Raw genomic sequence first — 20,705 nt, 5'->3', positions numbered from 1 at the left:
GTTAAGGGATAAATTTTAGCCAGGACATAGTACTGTATTCCAGTACTGGAATAGGAAAACTCTTTACAAACCAGCAAAAGTGAATCAGCTAGCGAAAGGAAAGAGAAACACGAGCCTCCTTGGCATAAATGAAGCAAACTGGTCTGGAGCAAATAAGATTAAAATCAAGGGAACGACAATATTGCACTCAGCCCAATAATATTCCAAGACAAGTCGTTGCCCGACTTTTGACAGAAGCTACAGAGAAAGCAATGGCAGAATGCGCATCCCTCACCCTGAAACTCCAGTCTTACCATGTGAAGATGTAAAGATATTATGTGCTTTGAGAAGGCAGTCAAGAGAAATTACAAAACATCGTGAATAATCTTCTAAAACATGGTATAACATTGGTCATTGGTGACGTGAACACAAAGCTTGGGAGTCAAAGCCTATCCAGGATTGAACATATAAACTGGCTGCAGTTTTGGGCGTGATGAAGCAGGCTGTTGCTCATTGACTAAGAAATATGATCTTGAGTGGTCAATATTGACCTCAATCCCTGGCTCCTGTCATTGTAACACACTCAGTCATTTCCATAACTGTTGTGGGACAATTGTTTATCCCCATTGCGCTCATTAGTGGGCAGTATTAGCATCCTATTTGACCCAGAGATGAGCTTCCGACCGCATACCCACTCCATCACCAAGACCGCCTACTTCCACCTCCGTAACCCTCATCCATGCCTTTGTTACCTCCAGACTCCACTATTCCAGTGCTCTCCTGGCTGGCCTCCCACCTTCCACCCTCCGTCAACTTGAGCTCATTGAAAACTCTGCTGCCCGTATCCTAACTCACACCAAGTCCTGATCACACATCTCCCCTGCGCTCGCTGGGTCCCGGTCTGGGAACACCTCGATTTTAAAATTCTCATCCTTGTTTTTAAATCCCTCCATGGCTTCGCCCCTCCCTATGTCTGTTTCCTCCTCCAGCCCTCAGAGGTCTCTGCGCTCCTCTAATTCTGGCATTTTGCACATCCCTGGTTTTAATTGCTCCACCGTTGACAGCCGTGCCTTCAGCTGCCTAGGCCCTAAGCTCTGGAATTCTCTCCCTAAACCTCTCTCCTCCTTTAAGACGTTCTTTGACCAAGCTTTTGGTCACCTGTCCTAATATCTCGTTATGTGGCTCGGTGTCAAATTTTGTTTGATAACGCTCCTCTGAAGTGCCTAGGGACGTTTTACTACGCTAAAGGCGCTATATGAACGCAATTTGTTGTTGTTGTTGTTGTTGTTGTTGAATTTGTAGAATATTGCCCCAAATCTGGTCTCCTTTGAAAACTCTTCCAATTAAAGCGATTATCTCATTCAACGTGAAACAAATCACTTCGTGGGTAACACAAACTGACCCTTACCAGAATTTCGCGGCCGTGGGAAAGTTTCAGCAGAACAGGGATCCGATCGGTGCCTGTAAATTCATGCCTGAGAAGAGGGGGGAATAATTAAAATATAAAATTCGATTCAATTGTACACATAAGGCTCAGCCCTCTCAGTAAATGGCTTCAATTTGCTGCCCCAAATTTATCATAAAAAGAGAACAGTTAATAAGTGAGTGTTATGACATCTAAAAGAATTATAAATAAGTAGTAAAAATAAAATTAAAAACCAAAGCAACCAATGTGGATGAGAAAATTCGAACCTGTCCTTCAAGGTGAGAATACAAGTGAGAACTACAATGGGGGTTACTGCCGGAATCCATTTTATTTTGTGACAGCTGGGTGAAAGACAAGGAGGACTTGCATTTATATAGCACCTTTCACAACCTCAGGGTGTCCCAAAGCGCTTTATAGAATCATAGAAAGGTTACGGCACAGAAGGAGGCCATTCGGCCCATCGAGTCCATGCCGGCTCTATGCAAGAGCAACCCAGCTAGTCCCACTCCCCCACCCTATTCCCGTAGCCCTGCAAATTTTTTCCTTTCAAGTGTTTATCCAGTTCCCTTTTGAAGGCCATGATTGAATCTGCCTCCACCACCCCCTCCGGCAGAGCATTCCAGATCTTAACCACTCACTGTGTAAAAAAAGTTTTTCCTCATGTCACCTTTGGTTCTTTTGCCAATCACCTTCAAAAGCCAATTACTTTTACAACCAATTATATACTTTTGAAGTGTAGTCACTGTTGTAATGTCGGAAACGCGGCAGCCAATTTGTGCACAACAAGGTCCCACAAACGGTTATAAGATAGATGATCAGATTGGTTGAGGGATAAATTGGTCTGGACACCAGGGAGAACTCCCCTGCTCTTCTTCAAAATAGCGCCATGGAATCTTTTACGCTCACCTGAGAGGGCAGTCGGGGCTTCGATCCGAAACACGGCACCTCCGACAGTGCAGCACTCCCTCAGTACTGCACTGAAGCGTCAGCCTACATTTTGTGCTCAAGTCTCTGGAGTGGGACTTGAACCCATAACCTTCTGACTCAGAGGCGAGAGTACGACCACTGAGCCACGGCTGACATCTAACTAGGGTATCTGACATGCACAGAAACCCATCGCTGTGCTGAAGTGTCTCCAAACCCAGCCTGAGATGTTCACGTAAGTAGGTTTATTTTTGCCTGATATAAGGTACAGACCCATTCCACTTACCCAACTTCAGAGAGCTTAGGTAAAGGCTGGCAACTGTCAAGGTTTAAGGATCCCCAAGTGGGATATTGCTAAAGATACCACTTTATTTTACTTGGTTGATACTGTGCAGACTACCTGCGCAGAGCATTGGTAATCTTCCTGCTGCTTAGCTGGTCAGGGCCACCCTACCCATTGGACGCTGGGTTAACTGGAACTGAGTGAGAAGAAAACTAGCAATCTGAGACAGATCTACCTGCGTCAGATCCTATTTGTGAGCCAGGCCGGCTGGTCAATCGTCAATGCTGCTCTGGAGTAGCATAGACCTGCTTGAATTGGGCATTGGGTTACCAAGTTTACCACAGAGGACTGACTGAGAGGCAAAAAGATGCCGATCACCTCCCCCTCTTAAAGGATAGACATTAATTGGCCATGCTAGAATACAGGTAACAAAGGAATCAAGAATTAACTGCATAGTCATGGCTTTCACAGGCTATTATCCATAAGCAGTTATATGCACTAGATAATATCCTAAATGAGCTGACTACTAAACAGATTTTGATCATTATCACATTGCAGCGTGTGGGCTCTTGCTGTGTGCAAATTTGGTTGCCGCGTTTCCAACATTACAACAGTGAATACACTTCAAAAAGTACTTCAATGGTTGTAAAGGGCTTTGGGACGTCCACGGCTGACGCCTAAATGATATTTATGAATTACAGGACATCCATGTAAACTTCAGTAATTTAGAGGGCTTGAGCTTCTTAAAGAATATTATTTTCACCCAAGAGTTAATTTGGAGCAAAATATCCTGGAAACTGCATAAACCTGATGTATCCATTGCTGAAGATTGGAAGTACTCGTGCAGATTCATGACTGTAATGTTTGCGCTGCGTGGTTCTCCACACCATCTCTACCCTCACTAGCGGACTTACCTGTAAGTGAGTTGAATGGTTTCTCGCTCTCCTGGAAACAGGCATCCAGATTTTGGTTCCACGGTGAAAAGCCGATTGTCCTGGATCCGCATCTCGTGCAGTTCAGTGGGGTTGAATTCTCCGGTCTCTGCCCAGTATTCCAGGTCCAGCTGTTGGTCCACTGGAAACAGGAAGGCCCTTGGTAAAGGTAACAGCAACAAATCAAAGAACAAAAGTCATTGAACTCCAGGCTGTAAGTTCAGCATAGAAAGACTTAACCCAATTCTAACCCAATTTAGATAAATGTGAGGTGATGCATTTTGGTAGATCAAATCGGGCCAGGACCTATTCCGTTAATGGTAGGGCGTTGGGGAGAGTTATAGAACAAAGAGATTTAGGAGTACAGGTTCATAGCTCCTTGAAAGTGGAGTCACAGGTGGATAGGGTGGTGAAGAAGGCATTTGACATGCTTGGTTTCATTGGTCAGAACATTGAATACAGGAGTTGGGATGTCTTGTTGAAGTTGTACAAGACATTAGTAAGGCCACACTTGGAGTACTGTGTACAGTTCTGGTCACCCTATTATAGAAAGGATATTATTAAACTAGAAAGAGTGCAGAAAAGATTTACTAGGATGCTACCGGGACTTGATGGTTTGACTTATAGGGAGAGGTTAGATAGACTGGGACTTTTTTCCCTGGAGAGTAGGAGGTTAAGGGGTGATCTTATAGAAGTCTATAAAATAATGAGGGGCATAGATAAGGTAGATAGTCAAAATCTTTTCCCAAAGGTAGGGGAGTCTATAACGAGGGGACATAGATTTAAGGTGAGAGGGGAGAGATACAAAAGGGTCCAGAGGGGCAATTTTTTCACTCAAAGGGTGGTGAGTGTCTGGAACGAGCTGCCAGAGGCAGTAGTAGAGGCGGGTACAATTTTGTCTTTTAAAAAGCATTTGGACAGTTACATGGGTAAGATGGGTATAGAGGGATATGGGCCAAGTGCAGGCAATTGGGACTAGCTTAGTGGTATAAACTGGGCGACATGGACATGTTGGGCCGAAGGGCCTGTTTCCATGTTGTAACTTCTATGAAAAAATTATGCTCTTGTTTTCCACTGTCGTCCTCATAAAAAAGAATCATACAGCACAGAAGTGGGCCATTCCCACTGTACCCTGTGCCGGCTCTTTGAAAGAGCTATCCAATTAATCCCATTCCCCCTGCTCTTTCTCCATAGCCCTGCAAATTTTTCCTTTTATATCCAATTTTTCTGTCCAATTCCTTTTTGAAAGTTACGATTGAATCTGCTTCCACCACGATTTCAAACAGTGCATTCTAGATCATAACAACATCCAACAACACTCAAGAAGCTCGACACCATCCAGGACAAAGCAGCCCGCTTGATTGGCACGCCATCCATCACCCTAAACATTCACTCCCTTCACCACCGGCGCACAGTGGCTGCAGTGTGTACCATCCACAGGATGCAATGCAGCAACTTGCCAAGGCTTCTTCGACAGCACCTCCCAAACCCGCGACCTCTACCACCTCGAAGGACAAGAGCAGCAGGCACATGGGAACAACACCACCTGCACGTTCCCCTCCAAGACACACACCATCCCGACTTGGAAATATATCGCCGTTCCTTCATCGTCGCTGGGTCAAAATCCTGGAACTCCCTTCCTAACAGCACTGTGGGAGAACCTTCACCACACGGACTGCAGCGGTTCAAGAAGGCGGCTCACCACCACCTTCTCAAGGGCAATTAAGGATGGGCAATAAATGCCGGCCTCGCCAGTGACGCCCACATCCCATGAACAAATAAAAAAAAACTTGTTGCGTAAAAAAATGTCTCCTCTTCTCTCCTCTGCTGCTTTTGCCAATTATCTTAAATCTGTGTCCACTGATTACCGACCCACCTGCCAGTGAAAACAGTTTCTCCCTATTGACTCTATCAAAACCCTTCAAATTTTGAACACCTCTATTAAATCTCCCCTCAATCTTCTCTTTTCTCTGCTCTAAGAAGAACAATCCCAGCTTCTCTAGTCTCTCCACATAACTGAAGTCCCTCATCCCTGGTACCATTCTAGTAAATCTCCTCTGCACCCTCTCCAATGCCTTGACATCCTTCTTAAAGTGTGGTGCCCAGAATTGGACACAATACTCCAACCGAGGCCTAACCGGTGATTTATAACAGTTTAGCATAACTTCCTTGCTTTTGTACTCTATGCCTCTATTTATATAGCCAAAATACTCTTTTACTTATTCTTTTTCGATCAGCCGGCAATTTTTGCCCTCAATGTATCCTATTTTTAAAAATTCATTTAAGTTCACATTCTCTGTATATCACACTGATTCTTTCACAGATCTCCTCATTTATGCACCTCAATCTGCTGAGGTCCCCAAGCAGAATTACAATTGCCATAAAAACACCCCACCAAAGTTGCAGTGGTTCCCATGTATTTACGAACATGCAAAAAAAAGACAGGAAAAGACCATCTACTCCATCCAGCCTGTCCCATCCAGATATGGTGCAGCCTATGTGCACCATCAATTCGACTCCTGCAGTCTCCCGAGAGAGGTAAAAACAAAAAAAAAAGAGAAAACCTTTGATTGTTTTCAGCAGAAATAACCTAAAAAGTTTCAGAAGATTGCAGAAACTGCTCTAGAATCAAGAATTTTACAGCCTCCATCAGCTCTTTCAAAGAACTATCCAATTAATTCCATTCCCCTGCACTTTCCCCATAGCCCTACAAATTTTTGCTTTTAAGTATATTTTAGTACATATTCAATTCCCTATTGAAAGTTACATTGAATCTGCCTGCACCACCCATTCAAGCAGTGCATTCCAGATCATCATAACTCGCTGTGTAAAAAGATTTCTCCTCATCATCCCCTGGTTCTTTTGTCAATTATTTTAAATCTGTGCCCTCGAACCTTCTGCCAGTGGATGCAGTTTCTCCCTATCTACTCTATCACGCCCGCACGAAGCAAAACCTGGACAAAATCCAGGCTTGCGCTGATAAGTGGCAAGTAACATTTGCGCCAGACAAGTGTTAGGCAATGACCATCTCCAACAAGGGAGAATCTAACCACCTCCGCTTGACATTCAAAGGCATTACCATCGCCGAATTCAATCAACATCCTGGGGGTCACCATTGATCAGAAACTTAACTAAACATGCCACATAAATACTGTGGCTACAAGAGAAGATCAGAGGCTGGGTATTCTGCGGCAAGTGACTCCTCAAAGCCTTTCCACCATCCACAAAGCACAAGTCGGGAGTGTGATGGAATACTCTCCACTTGCCTGTATGGCAGCAGCTCCAACAACACTCAAGAAGCTCGACACCATCCAGGACAAAGCAGCCCGCTTGATTGGCACCCCATCCACCACCCTAAACATTCACTTCCTCCACCACTGGCTCACCATGGCTGCAATGTGTACCATCTAGATGATGCACTGAAGCAACTCACCAAGGCTTCTTCGACAGCACCTCCCAAACCCACGACCTCTACCACCTAGAAGGACAAGGGCAGCAGGTGCATGGGAACACCACGACCTGCACGTTCCCCTCCAAGTCACACACCATCCCGACTTGGAAATATACCGCTGTTCCTTCATCGTTGCTGGGTCAAAATCCTGGAACTCCCTACCTAAAAACACTGTGGGAGAACCTTCACCACACGGACTGCAATGGTTCAAGAAGGCGGCTCACCACCACCTTTTCACGGGCAATTAGGGATGGACGATAAATGCTGGCCTCGCCAGCATCGCCACATGAATGAATTTTTTTTAAAAAATCATAATTTTCAAAATCCTTCATAATTTTGATCACCTAACTAATTACAAATAACTATCACCTTACCCTCCATAAACTTGAAATGTTTCTCTACTCTCAAGGAATTCGTCCAGCTCCCTATAGAAGGCCTGTAGTGAGAATTCATACTGACCGCACAACCTGGCAGTCTGTCCCAGAGGTCAATGACTCTCTGCGAAAAGAAATGCTGCCTGGCCTCTAACCTAAATGTTTTGAGTATTTTGTACTGATGGCCGCGAGCCCTCCCCTCCCTATCTAGCAAAATATATAATAAAAACAAGCATGAAGTTGCAATATGTACATGTATAATCTCACACTCCAGATTTGACTGAAACTTTCCAATGTTTAGTATTGATAGCTCACTGTGCATTTTTTTTGTACAATCATAGAATTACATAGAATGAACAGCATAGAAACTGGCCAATCAGCACAACTGGTCTATGTCGGCATTTATGCTCCACACGAGCCTCCTCCCTCCCTACTTCATCTCACCCCTATCAGCATATCCTTCTATTCCTTGCTCCCTCATGAACTTATGTAGCTTCCCTTGAAATGCATCTATGCTATTTGCCTCAACTACTCCTTGCGTAGCAAGTTCCACATTCTCACCACTCTCTGGGTAAAGAAGTTTCTTCTGAATTCCCTATTGGATTTATTAGTGACTATTTTATATTTATGACCCCTAGTTCTGGTCTCCCCCGCAAGTGGAAACATCTTCTCTACGTCTACCCTATCAAGCCCTTTCATAATCGTAAAGACCTCTATCAGGTCTTTACGATACAAAACTGGCTTAGTGGCAGAAGGCAGAGGGTGATGGTCGAAGGTTGTTTTTGTGACTGGAAGCCTGTGGCCAGTGGGGTACCACAGGGATCGGTGCTGGGTCCCTTGCTGTTTGTGGTCTACATTAATGACTTGGATATGAATGTAAAAGGTATGATCAGTAAGTTTGCTGATACAAAGATTGGTAGGGTGGTAAATAGTGAGGAGGATAGCCTCAGTTTGCAGGACGATATAGATGGGTTGGTCAGATGGGCGGAACAGTGGCAAATGGAATTTAACCCGGAAAAGTGCGAGGTGATGCACTTTGGAGGGACTAACAAGGCAAGGGAATACACAATGAATGGGAGGACCCTAGGCAAGACAGAGGGTCAGAGGGATCTTGGTGTGCAAGTTCACAGATCCCTGAAGGCGGCGGAACAGGTAGATAAGGTGGTAAAGAAGGCATATGGGATACTTGCCTTTATTAGCCGAGGCATAGAATATAAGAGCAAGGAGGTTATGATGGAGCTGTATAAAACACTGGTTAGGCCACAGCTGGAGTACTGTGTGCAGTTCTGGTCGCCACACTACAGGAAGGATGTGATCGCTTTGGAGAGGGTGCAGAGGAGATTCACCAGGATGTTACCAGGGCTGGAGCGCTTCAGCTATGAAGAGAGACTGGGAAGATTGGGTTTGTTTTCCTTGGAGCAGAGGAGGCTGAGGGGGGACATGATTGAGGTGTACAAAATTATGAGGGGCACAGATAGGATGGATACTAAGGAGCTTTTTCCCTTCGTTGAGGGTTCTATAACAAGGGGACATAGATTCAAGGTAAAAGGCGGGAGGTTTAGAGGGGATTTGAGAAAGAACTTTTTCACCCAGAGGGTGGTTGGAGTCTGGAACTCACTGCCTGAAAGGGTTGTGGAGGCAGGAACCCTCACAACATTCAAGAAGCATTTGGATGAGCACTTGAAATGCCATAGCATACAAGGCTACGGACCAAATGCTGGAATATGGGATTAGAGTAGACAGGGCTGATGGCCGGCGCGGACACGATGGGCCGAAGGGCCTCTATCTGTGCTGTATGACTCTATGACACCCCATAGTCTTCTCTTTTCTAGAGAAAAGAGTCCCAGCCTGTTCAGCCTTTCCTGATAGGTAGTACCTCTCAGTTCTGGTATCATCCTAGTAAATCTTATTTGCACCTTCTCCAGTACCTCTATAACCTTTTTATAATATGGAGACCAGAACTATTCACAGATTTAAGTCATTGAGAATTTTTCCCCCATAAATGTGTGTTTTTTTATTTAAAAACTCCTCTTAGTTTGAACTTATTTTCTCCCCCTTTTTCACCAGAGTCTCTTGTTACCGTGTGCCAACTGCGAACAAAGTGGCAGATGGGGCACAACCTCTTTCAGTTAACGCCACATTCAGCGAGTCACCAAGAGACACGGGTGCCCCACAGGGGTACCACTGAGACCAGGAACTCTAACATGCCACCCCTAAAAATTATTCATTTAATTCCTAAACCATCACAGGAAATAAAGAACAACATTGTCAGTGATGTCACCATTTGGATGAGACGTTAAAAGGCCCCGAGGCCACCTCTGCCTGCTTTTAACATAAGAACATAAGAAATAGGAGCAGGAGTAGGCCATACGGCCCCTCCGGCCTGCTCCGCCATTCAATGAGATCATGGCTGATCGTCGACCTCAACTCCACTTTCCCGCCTGATCCCCATTTCCCTTGATTCCCCCAGAGTCCAAAAATCTATCGATCTCAGCCATGAATATACTCAGCAACTGATATTTCAGTGCCCTCTGGGGTAAAGAATTCCAAAGATTCATAACCCTGAGTCTTAAATGTCCGACCCCTTATCCTGAGACTATGTCCCCTGGTTCTAGACTCTCCAGCCAGGGGAAACAGCATCTCAGCATCTACCCTGTCAAGCCCCCTCAGAATCTTATACGTTTCAATGAGATCACCTCTCACTCTTCTAAACTTCAGAGAGTATAGATCTTGCGGCACGGTTTGAAGAACAGTGGAGGAGTTTTGCCGGTGTCCTGGCCAACATTCCTCCCTCAACCAACACGGCTAAAGTCTCATTAACCGGCCATTTGACCTCACCCTCCTGTGGGGCCGTGCAGAGTTTTTTTTAAAAATTCGTTCATGGGATGTGGGCATCCCTGGCAAGGCCGGCATTTATTGCCCATCCCTAATTGCCCTCGAGAAGGTGGTGGTGAGCCGCCTTCGTGAACCGCTGCAGTCCGTGTGGTGAAGGTTCTCCCACAGTGCTGTTAGGAAGGGAGTTCCAGGATTTTGACCCAGCGACGATGAAGGAATGGCGATATATTTCCAAGTCGGGATGGTGTGTGACTTGGAGGGGAACATGCAGGTGGTAGTGTTCCCATGTGCCTGCTGCTCTTGTCCTTCTAGGTGGTAGAGGTCGCAGGTTTGGGAGGTGCTGTTGAAGAAGTCTTGGCAAGTTGCTGCAGTGCATCCTGTGGATGGTACACACTGCAGCCACTGTGTGCCGGTGGTGAAGGGAGTGAATGTTTAGGGTGGTGGATGGGGTGCCAATCAAGTGGGCTGCTTTGTCCTGGATGGTGTTGAGCTTCTTGAGTGTTGTTGGAGCTGCACACATCCAGGCAAGTGGAGAGTATTCCATCACACTCCTAACTTGTGCCTTGTAGATGGTGGAAAGGCTTTGGTGAGTCAGGAGGTGAGTCACTCGTCGCAGAATACCCAGCCTCTGACCTGCTCTTGTAGCCACAGTATTTATATGGCTGGTCCAGTTAAGTTTCTGGTCAGTGGTGACCCCCAGGATGTTGATGGTGGGGGATTCGGCGATGGTAATGTTGTTGAATGTCGAGGGGAGGTGGTTAGACTCTCTCTTGTTGGAGATGGTCATTGCCTGGTACTTGTCTGGCGCGAATGTTACTTGCCACTTATGAGCCCAAGCCTGGATGTTGTCCAGGTCTTGCTGCATGCGGGCTCGGACTGCTTCATTATCTGAGGGGTTGCGAATGGAACTGAACACTATGCAATCATCAGCGAACATCCCTATTTCTGACCTTATGATGGAGGGAAGGTCATTGATGAAGCAGCTGAAGATGGTTGGGCCTAGGACACTGCCTTGTGCAAAATGGCTGTAGTATTCGCCTCCACAACAAGAGACAACAGTTCTAAAAAGTGATTTGTTGTTTGCGAAGTGCTATGGGACGTCTTGAGGGCATATCAAAGTGCTACATAAAAGTAAGCTTTTTCTTTCCTTACCATTTGGAGTACATATTCCTCGAGATTCCCTCTCCTTTCAGTGACATTAAACCTACATATTTTCTAAATCCTGCTTTCCTGTGACTGTAACTGCAACTGCAACTGGAAATTAGCACGTTACATTTTTTTTGTTCTGAAATTCGATTACACATGTTCAGCTTCACCTCCCTCCCTATTGGGTGTGGTACCTACCAGTTGACGGGCATCATCTCCCTGTTCTCCATCATTAGCAGAACAATGGACGGATCTGAGCATATGGGCGCTGCTCCAAAGTTGAAGTCCACCATCACCGGGGTGGACACAGACGGGCAGCGGTGTGTGCTACAAGGAAAACAGAAAACACCATATGGGCCAAATCTTCCTGGAAAAATAACGGCGAGTTCACGACAGGCATATCGACCAGCAAGTTCAGGGGATTAAGAGCTACGCCGTGAGTTGCCAATCTCCAGAATTTGCTGGCCGGTTTACGCCGCTCTGACATTTGCTTCACACATAAGGGATTTCATCCTTAGCCTCCCCGTTATTTATTAGAACTTGCCAGATTTGCACATTAATTGACTGTTAAACTCACTGCAGAAAGTTAGGGCTCATAACTAACAGCGCAAGTATCCTTTTAACGATGCAATAATTGTTAATGCAATACCAGCCCAGAAAGGGAAAAATTTCAACCGCTGAATCTCTTTTATGCATGTAGTAAATTCCACTTAGACATTTAAAAATAATTTAGTTTTTATTCTTGCTTTTCCTCTGTGTCTCTTTTTCTCTCTCTCCTAATTGAATCTTTCCCCTCTTTATTTCTCTTTCTGTGCATTATTTGACTCAAATTCACCCTCCTTCGCCGTCATTCCTCTGTTTCTTTCTCAATCCTTAAATCTCATTGGTTAAGTAGATAAACTGTTGGTCCCGTCGTTCACCGAGGTCCCAGATGCCCTGTTGCTAATGATCTTAAATCTGTGCCCTCTGGTTACCAACCCTTCTGCCAGTGGTAGCAGTTTCTCCTTATTTACTCTAACAAAATCCCTCATAATTTTGAACACCGCTATTAAATCTCCCCTTAACCTTCCCTGCTCTAAGAAGAACAACCCCAGCTTCTCCAGTCTCTCCAGATATCTGAAGTTCCTCATCCCTAGTAAATCTCCTCTGCACCCTCACCAAGACCTTGACATCCTGTGAAGTAATTCATTTTTGACAACCAACATTAGAACGTAGGAACAAGAACCCATCCAACTCGACCTACCACTTGGGTCCTCTTTCAAGCCTTGTCTGCCAAGCTTGGTTGTTCTTCATATATTTGGTGCATGTTTCTCACCTGTGTCTGGTTGGCACCCGGTAGATCAGCTCGCCCTCTGTGGGATCGCGCTGCAGGTACTCGTTTAGCGTGTCCAGCGAGAACAGTCGCCAAAGCTGCTGCTTGCTGATGCCGCTTATGCTCCCCAGGCAACGAGCATCCGAGACGAATATCATTGGATACACTCCGTCTACTGTCACGCAGCATAAAGGCGTTTCTTCCTCACTCACGTCAGGCTCCAGCACTGAAAGCATTACCCAAACGCACAACAATTAAGATGATTTGAACTATACAGTAGACAAGCTCTCACCTCAAAGTCTAGGACTTCAGAGCTGTGGCTCAGTGCGTAGTACTCTCGCCTCGGAGTCAGGAGGTCGTGGGTTGAAGACCCACTCCAGAAACTTGAGGACCTAATCCAGGCTGACACTCCCAGTGCAGTACTGAGGAAATGCTGCACTGTAGGAGGTGCCGTCTTTCAGATGAAATGTTAATCCGAGGCCCTTGTCTGCCCTCTCAGGTGGACGTAAAAGATCCCACGGCACGATTCGTAGAAGAGCAGTGGAGTGCCCTGGGCCAATATTTATTCTTCAACCAACATGACTAAAAAAGCAGATTATCTGGTTTGTGGGACCTTGCTGTGCGCAAATTGACTGCCACGTTTCCTACATCACAGTGGCTGCACTTCAAAAGTACTTTGTTGACTGTAATGCACTTTGGATGTCCTGAGGTTGTGAAATGCGCTATATAAATGCAAGTTCTTTCTTTTTCTTTTATTTAACAGCTGAAAAGAAAGCCAGTGTTGAGCTTCCTGCTCTGGTCCAGGATGATTTGATACAGAATAAATCTACCCCCTACACTGCCCCAACAGCATGCCTCAACCCCAATTTCAGAACAGCAGTGTCAGCGTAACGTAATCTAGGCAGGCACGCCAGTGGGTAGGCAGGGAGTGCTGAATTGTAAGAGGCACCATTCTCCAAGAAGCAGTTAAAATGAGGTCTGTCTGCCTGATCGAGTGGTTCAGATGAACCTAACAGACTCCCATGGACTATTTTAATGCATTGCTGTTTGTGGGACATTACTGATACAGAATAGCAGCCAGTGACTGGTTCCTAGTTGGTATGGGCCTACCACTTAATCTGGTTCCCAGTGAAGCATTTTGATGTTATGAAATGTATATAATTTCAGGTATTATCATTTGTGGCTCAGTGAGTACCACTCTCGCCTCTGAGTCAGACGATTGTGGGTTCAAGTCCCGCGCTAGAGATTTGAGCATAAAATCTAGACTGATACTCCAGTGCAGTCCTGAGGGAGTGCTGCACTGTCAGAGGTGCTATCTTTACGATGAGATGTTAAGCCAAGGCCCCGTCTGCCCTCTCAGATGGATGTAAAGTGTCTACGGCACTATTTGAAGAAGAGCAGGGGAGTGCTCCCAAGTGTCCTGGCCAATATCTATCCCTCAGCCAACACCACTAAAAGTGGTGTTGCAAAGTGATACATTTTGGTAGGAAGAACGAGGAGAGGCAATATAAACTAGAGGGCACAACTCTAAAAGGGGTATAGGAACAGAGAGATCTGGGGGCATACATGCACAAATTGTTGAAGGTGTCAGGGCAGCTTGAGAAAGTGGTTAAAAAAGCATATGGGATCCTGGGCTTTATAAACAGTCCATCACCGGCATCTCCACATCATGACTACCATCGACACCACAAACTGCCGGCTCACAGTGGAAAGGATATCCAAGAAGATCGCGCATTTAGACACAGACATCAAGTTTTTACAGAGCTGCAAGAAAGCAGACAAGATCCCGAAAGGACTCCAGATCACGAACCCACTCAAGTCCACATACAACTCGGATTACGCTGAGAGACTCTGCCGCCGTACCTCTCGCACACTCCGCAACCATCTCATACACCAACTCTACAGCAGACGCCACAACCTCGAAACCAAGATAGAGTCCATACTCTCAACCTGTACTCAGGACACAGCAGACCAGCTACGTTATACCGCCAAACAGACGAGGCAACGGAACTACGCTGCCTACATGAAAACCAAGAGCAGGAAGCTTGAGAAACTCGGCATCACCACCAGCAACGACCAAGCTTCCCCTGGTACCACGGTTGCAACCACAGGGAAGTCTATTGTCAATTTATCCGACCACACCCTTCAACCAGACGAAATCGAAGTTCTCAGCCGAGGGCTCAATTTCTGCCCCACTACCAAAATGGACCCCACTAGTCTCGCGGCGGACACAGAGGAATTCATCAGGAGAATGAGGCTCCGGGAATTCTACCACAAACCCCAAGATTTCAGCAGCGAACCCAATGAGACAATGAGGAAAGAGTCAAACTGGACTCCTCCGGAGGGTCGCTGCCCTCAGCTGGACATGTATGCTCAAGCTGTCAGGAAATGCGTCAATGCCAGATTCATCAGCTGCACTCAGAAGACAGTCCAGAATGTCACCCGAGCACAACGCAACGCCATCAACGCTCTCAAGACCAACCGCAACATCGTCATCAAACCAGCGGACAAAGGAGGAGCCATAGTCATACAGAACAGAACAGACTATTGCAAAGAAGCATACCGACAACTGGACAACCAGGAACACTACAGACGGTTACCCGCAGATCCGACCAAAGAACACACCCACCAGCTCAACAAACTGATCAAGACCTTCGATCCAGACCTTCAAAGCATCCTACGCATTCTCATCCCACGTAATCCCCGCGTGGGAGACTTCTACTGCCTCCCAAAGATACACAAAGCCAACACACCCGGACGTCCCATCGTATCAGGCAACGGAACCCTGTGTGAGAACCTCTCTGGATACATCGAGGGCATCCTGAAACCCATCGTACAGGGAACCCCCAGCTTCTGTCGTGACACTACAGACTTCCTACAAAAACTCAGTACCCACGGACCAGTTGAACCAGGAACACTTCTCACCACGATGGACGTCTCGGCACTATACACCAGTATCCCCCACGATGACGGCATCGCTGCGACAGCATCAATACTCAACACCAACAACAGCCAATCTCCGGAAGCCATCCTACAACTCATCCGCTTCATCCTGGATCACAATGTCTTCACCTTCGATAACCAGTTCTTTACCCAAACACACGGAACAGCCATGGGGACCAAATTCGCACCCCAATACGCCAACATTTTCATGCACAAGTTCGAGCAGGACTTCTTCACTGCACAAGACCTCCAACCAACACTATACACCAGATACATCGACGACATTTTCTTTCTATGGACCCACGGCAAGGAATCACTAAAGAGACTACACGATAACATCAACAAGTTCCATCCCACCATCAAGCTCACCATGGACTACTCCTCAGAATCAGTTTCTTTCTTGGACACACGAATCTCCATCAAAGACGGGCACCTCAGCACCTCACTCTACCGCAAGCCCACGGACAACCTCACGATGCTCCACTTCTCCAGCTTCCACCCTAACCACGTCAAAGAGGCCATCCCCTATGGACAGGCCCTGCGAATACACAGGGTCTGCTCAGACGAGGAGGAACGCGATGGACACCTACAGACGCTGAAAGACGCCCTAGTAAGAACGGGATATGACGCTCGACTCATCGATCGACAGTTCCGACGGGCCACAGCAAAAAATCGCATAGACCTCCTCAGGAGACTAACACGGGACGCAACCAACAGAGTACCCTTTGTCGTCCAGTACTTCCCCGGAGCGGAGAAACTACGCCATGTTCTTCGCAGCCTTCAACATGTCATCAATGAGGACAAACACCTCGCTATGGCCATCCCCACACCTCCACTACTCGCCTTTAAACAGCCACCCAACCTCAAACAGACCATCGTTCGCAGCAAACTACCTAGCTTTCAAGAGAACAGCGTCCACGACGCCACACAACCCTGCCACGGTAACCTCTGCAAGACATGCCAGATCATCGACACAGATACCACCATCACACGAGATGACACCACCCACCAGGTGCATGGTTCATACTCCTGTGACTCGGCCAACGTTGTCTACCTCATACGTTGCAGGAAAGGATGCCCCAGAGCATGGTACATTGGCGAGACCATGCAGACGCTGCGACAACGGATGAACGGACACCGCGCAACAATCGCCAAACAGGAGGGTTCCCTCCCAGTCGGGGAACACTTCAGCAGTCATGGACATTCATCCACCGACCTTCGGGTAAGCGTACTCCAAGGCGGCCTTCGAGACACACGACAACGCAAAATCGTCGAGCAGAAATTGATAGCCAAGTTCCGCACCCATGAGGACGGCCTCAACCGGGATCTTGGGTTCATGTCACGCTACACGTTACCCCACCAGCGAACAAATGTTATCTGTTTTTAATATAATGGGTCATTTGCTGGCTCTCTCTGCCTTCCGGATGTTTCTGCCTCTCTCTGTGTTTTTTTTTCTCTGTTTTTTTTCCCTGTTTGTTTTTTTGTTGAATGTGTATTCGGGGGTTCTGCAGGTGACACCTCTCTGTCTGAACACGGTGATTGCCTTGGCAACGGGCAGTTGCAGGGGCAGTCTGTAAACACCATGTATTGTTCAATATGTATAAATGCGTAGGCTTCAAGGAGCTCTTGAAACATTTGCCTGAGGAAGGAGAAAATCTCCGAAAGCTTGTGAATTTAAAATAAAATTGCTGGACTATAACTTGGTGTTGTAAAATTGTTTACAATTTATAAATAGAGGCATAGAGTACAAAAGCAAGGAAATAATGTTGAATCTTTATAGAACACTGGTTCGGCCACAACTGGAGTATTGTGTCCAGTTCTGGGCACCGCACTTCAGGAAATATGTGAAAGCCTTAGAGGGGGTGCAGAAGACATTTACTAGAATGATTCCAGGGATGAGGGACTTTAGTTACGTGAATAGACTGGAGAAGCTGGGGTTGTTCTCCTTGGAACAGAGAAGGTTGAGAGGAGATTTGATAGAGGTATTCAAAATCATGAAGGGTCTAGAACCAGAGGACATAGATTTAAGGTGATTGGCAAAAGAACCAAAGGTGACATGAGGAAAAACTTTTTTACACAGTGAGTGGTTAGGATCTGGAATGCACTGCCCGAGGGGGTGGTGGAGGCAGATTCAATCATGGCCTTCGAAAGGGAACTGGATAAATACTTGAAAGGAAAAAAAATTGCAGGACTACGGGGATAGGACGGGGGAGTGGGACTAGCTGGATCGCTCTTGCATAGAGCCAGCGCGGACTCAATGGGCTGAATGACCTCCTTCTGTACTGTAACCTTTCCATGATTCTATGATGCTAAAAGAAACTATCTGGTCATTATCTCATTGCTGTTTGTGGGACTTTGCTGTGCGCAAATTGACTGCTGCGTTTCCTACATTACAACAGTGACGACACTTCAAAAGTATTTTACTGGCTGTAAAGCGCTTTGGCACGTCCTAAAATCACGAAAAGCGCTATATAAATTGAACTCTTTTTTTTCTTTTCTTACTGCTATTTTTCTATTTCACACATCAGCCATCCTAGATGCCTCTCATTAAGGTTTGCCAATTATTGCCAAATTAGGGGCAATTTTGTGCTGTAAGCCTGTACCACTACCTCCACCACCTAGAAGGACAAGGGCAGCAGGCACATGGGAACAACACAACCTGCACGTTCCCCTCCAAGTCACACACCATCCCAACTTGGAAATATATCGCCGTTCCTTCATCGTCGCTGGGTCAAAATCCTAGAACTCCCTTCCTAACAGCACTGTGGGAGAACCTTCACCACACGGACTGCAGCGGTTCAAGAAGGCGGCTCACCACCACCTTCTCAAGGGCAATTAGGGATGAGCAATAAATGCTGGCCTTGCCAGCGACGCCCACATCCCATGAACGAATAAAAAAAACCTACTAGGAACAGGAATATGGGGATCAGGCGGGAAAGTGGAGTTGAGGTCAAAGATCTGCCATGATCTCATTGAATGGCAGAAGCAGGCACAAGGGGCTATATGGCCTACTCCTAATTCTTATGTTCTTAAATGCATTTCACATGTGAATCTTACAGCCTAAAGACAGAATAAACTTTTATCCTTTCAGTCGGGATCGGATTTGGACCCAGGTCCCTGAGGTGAAAGGCCAATATCGAATCTACACATATAGAATAGTACCCACCTTTAGCAGAGAGAATCTTGGACCTAATTGTCCAGGAGTAACGAAGCCTTCGAACTGGCCGGACGATGAACCGGAAAAAGATTCTTGACCGTGCTGGTATTGTGCCGTGGTGGTATTCCAATTCAAAAGCTAAGGAAACATGCATTTCCAATATAAAAAAATTAGAACATACATGCACAACTGTAGATATCATAGATGTGTCTCAGTACAGCTAAACTGAGTATGACATAGGAACAGGAGTAGGCCATTCAGCCCCTCAAGCCTGTTCAATTAGATCATGGCTGATCTGTATCTTAACTCCATTTACCAACCTTGATTCTGTAACCCTTAATACCCTTGCCTAACAAAAATTTATCGATCTTAGTTTTGAAATTTTCAATTGACCCCCAGCCTCAACAGCTTTTTGGGGGCAGAGAGTTCCAGATTTCCACTACCCTTTGTGAAGAAGGGTAGTGGAAATCTGGATATCACCTCTGAACGGCCTAGCTTTAATTTTAAGGCTACGCCACCTTTTTCTAGACTCCCCCACCAGGGGAAATAGTATCTCTCTATCTACCCTATCAACTCCTTTAATCGTCTTAAACACCTAATTAGATCACATAAGGGAAGTGTAGCAGGCTCGGGAGGAACAGGTGATTTTGGACCTATGGTTCCCAAAGTTCTCCACCACTGGGTGTTTTCCTCACCTCATGTCCGGGTTTGTTGCAGACTAATTGATAGAGATTGATTGCTGTGATTAGTCAACAACTCTATTATTGTTGTGTCATGCGATGGTAGAAGGTGAACTAGACAGACCGTGGTCTTTTATCGTCTACCAATTCCTATACCATATAGAGTAGAGTGAATCTTTCCGTAATTTGTCATTCAAAGTAACCCAATGTGATACGAGGTGCTACATCACATGCCATACCTGCTGTGCCAGGATCTACACCCAAGACTTATTAAAAATGCCAATTCCTGCTTAATATGGTGGCACCTTGCAGGTACGTCATCCAGTATAACAGACCTCCAGGAGTTCTGCTTTTGAACTGACATAGTTGAGAATATCGTCCCATTTTTCTGGGAGGTATTTTACATGGAAAGATTCCCTCCTCCAACTGTGCAACACTGCGGATTAAAGCCAACTTTTTGTGTTCTAGTCTATCTCAATCCAGCCCCAGTCCCCAAGGCCATATCCCTGCCTAGGTACTTTCAGTTTTGCTACTACTTTTCTTTTGCTGCTACCATGGTCATTGCCTATCTTAACTTTCTTGCTTCACCGAAGTGCCAAATACACCATCGTATACACACTCCTCCCCACTGTATTGAAATCCTGACTCATCATACTGTCTTTTACTCTTAATTCATTCTTGCCCAGGACCTCTAAACTCCTTACCTCCCTCAATCTCCCTTTCCTCCTACTATCGAGACATTTAGAACCAAAGTGTGGAGTCATATAAATTTGTCTATAGCAAAATGCTTCATTGTAACCTTTCTGAGGCCTGTTTTTCCCATAGGTTACAATGACTAATATCTCATATCTCGCCACTTACCCATCGGATCTTTCACAACCTCATCAGGGTCACATAGTCCAGTGATGTCCTGTTTGACACTGAGGGCAAAGTTTAAAGAGCACTGCTCATTATTCAGCAGTACGAGGTCACCTGACTCAGTATTGCCAATGAGGATGTCTCCCAGGTGTATATGTTCTTTCTCAGCCTAAAGGAGATGTTTAACAGAGGGGCAACCATTACTGATATAACTTGCAACAGCAGCACACATCATCAACTCATCTATCTATCATTAAAAATGCCCTAGTAGGGTTTACAGGAAATATTATTACTGGGGAATGGATGAAGTCGTAATTACACCCCACCCATACACACATTAAAAAGCACTAAGAATATGGGCTACATATTTTAATAATCTAAGGTGAGGAAGGGTGAGTACAGGAT

At 45.9% G+C, this 20,705-nt stretch overlaps 1 protein-coding gene across 5 annotated transcripts in view; it reads right to left on the bottom strand.

The window, feature by feature from the left end:
- The window catches only part of cfap65 (cilia and flagella associated protein 65), a 156,079-nt gene that overhangs the window by 76,021 nt on the left and 59,353 nt on the right, over positions 1-20,705 (bottom strand). For all 5 annotated transcript variants that reach the window (XM_067987025.1, XM_067987026.1, XM_067987027.1 and 2 more), the window contains exons 16-21: positions 20,304-20,469; positions 18,772-18,900; positions 12,666-12,888; positions 11,549-11,677; positions 3,527-3,703; positions 1,388-1,454 (exon numbers count right to left, since the gene is read on the bottom strand). In XM_067987025.1, coding sequence (XP_067843126.1) covers positions 1,388-1,454; positions 3,527-3,703; positions 11,549-11,677; positions 12,666-12,888; positions 18,772-18,900; positions 20,304-20,469 — 891 coding nt within the window. The remainder of the gene's footprint in view (positions 1-1,387; positions 1,455-3,526; positions 3,704-11,548; positions 11,678-12,665; positions 12,889-18,771; positions 18,901-20,303; positions 20,470-20,705) is intronic.

This window comes from Heptranchias perlo, chromosome 7 (genome assembly GCF_035084215.1).
Source record: "Heptranchias perlo isolate sHepPer1 chromosome 7, sHepPer1.hap1, whole genome shotgun sequence".
Lineage (NCBI taxonomy): Eukaryota > Metazoa > Chordata > Chondrichthyes > Hexanchiformes > Hexanchidae > Heptranchias > Heptranchias perlo.
Note: the sequence above shows the minus strand (reverse complement) of the source record. Positions and strands in the feature narration are given on the sequence as shown.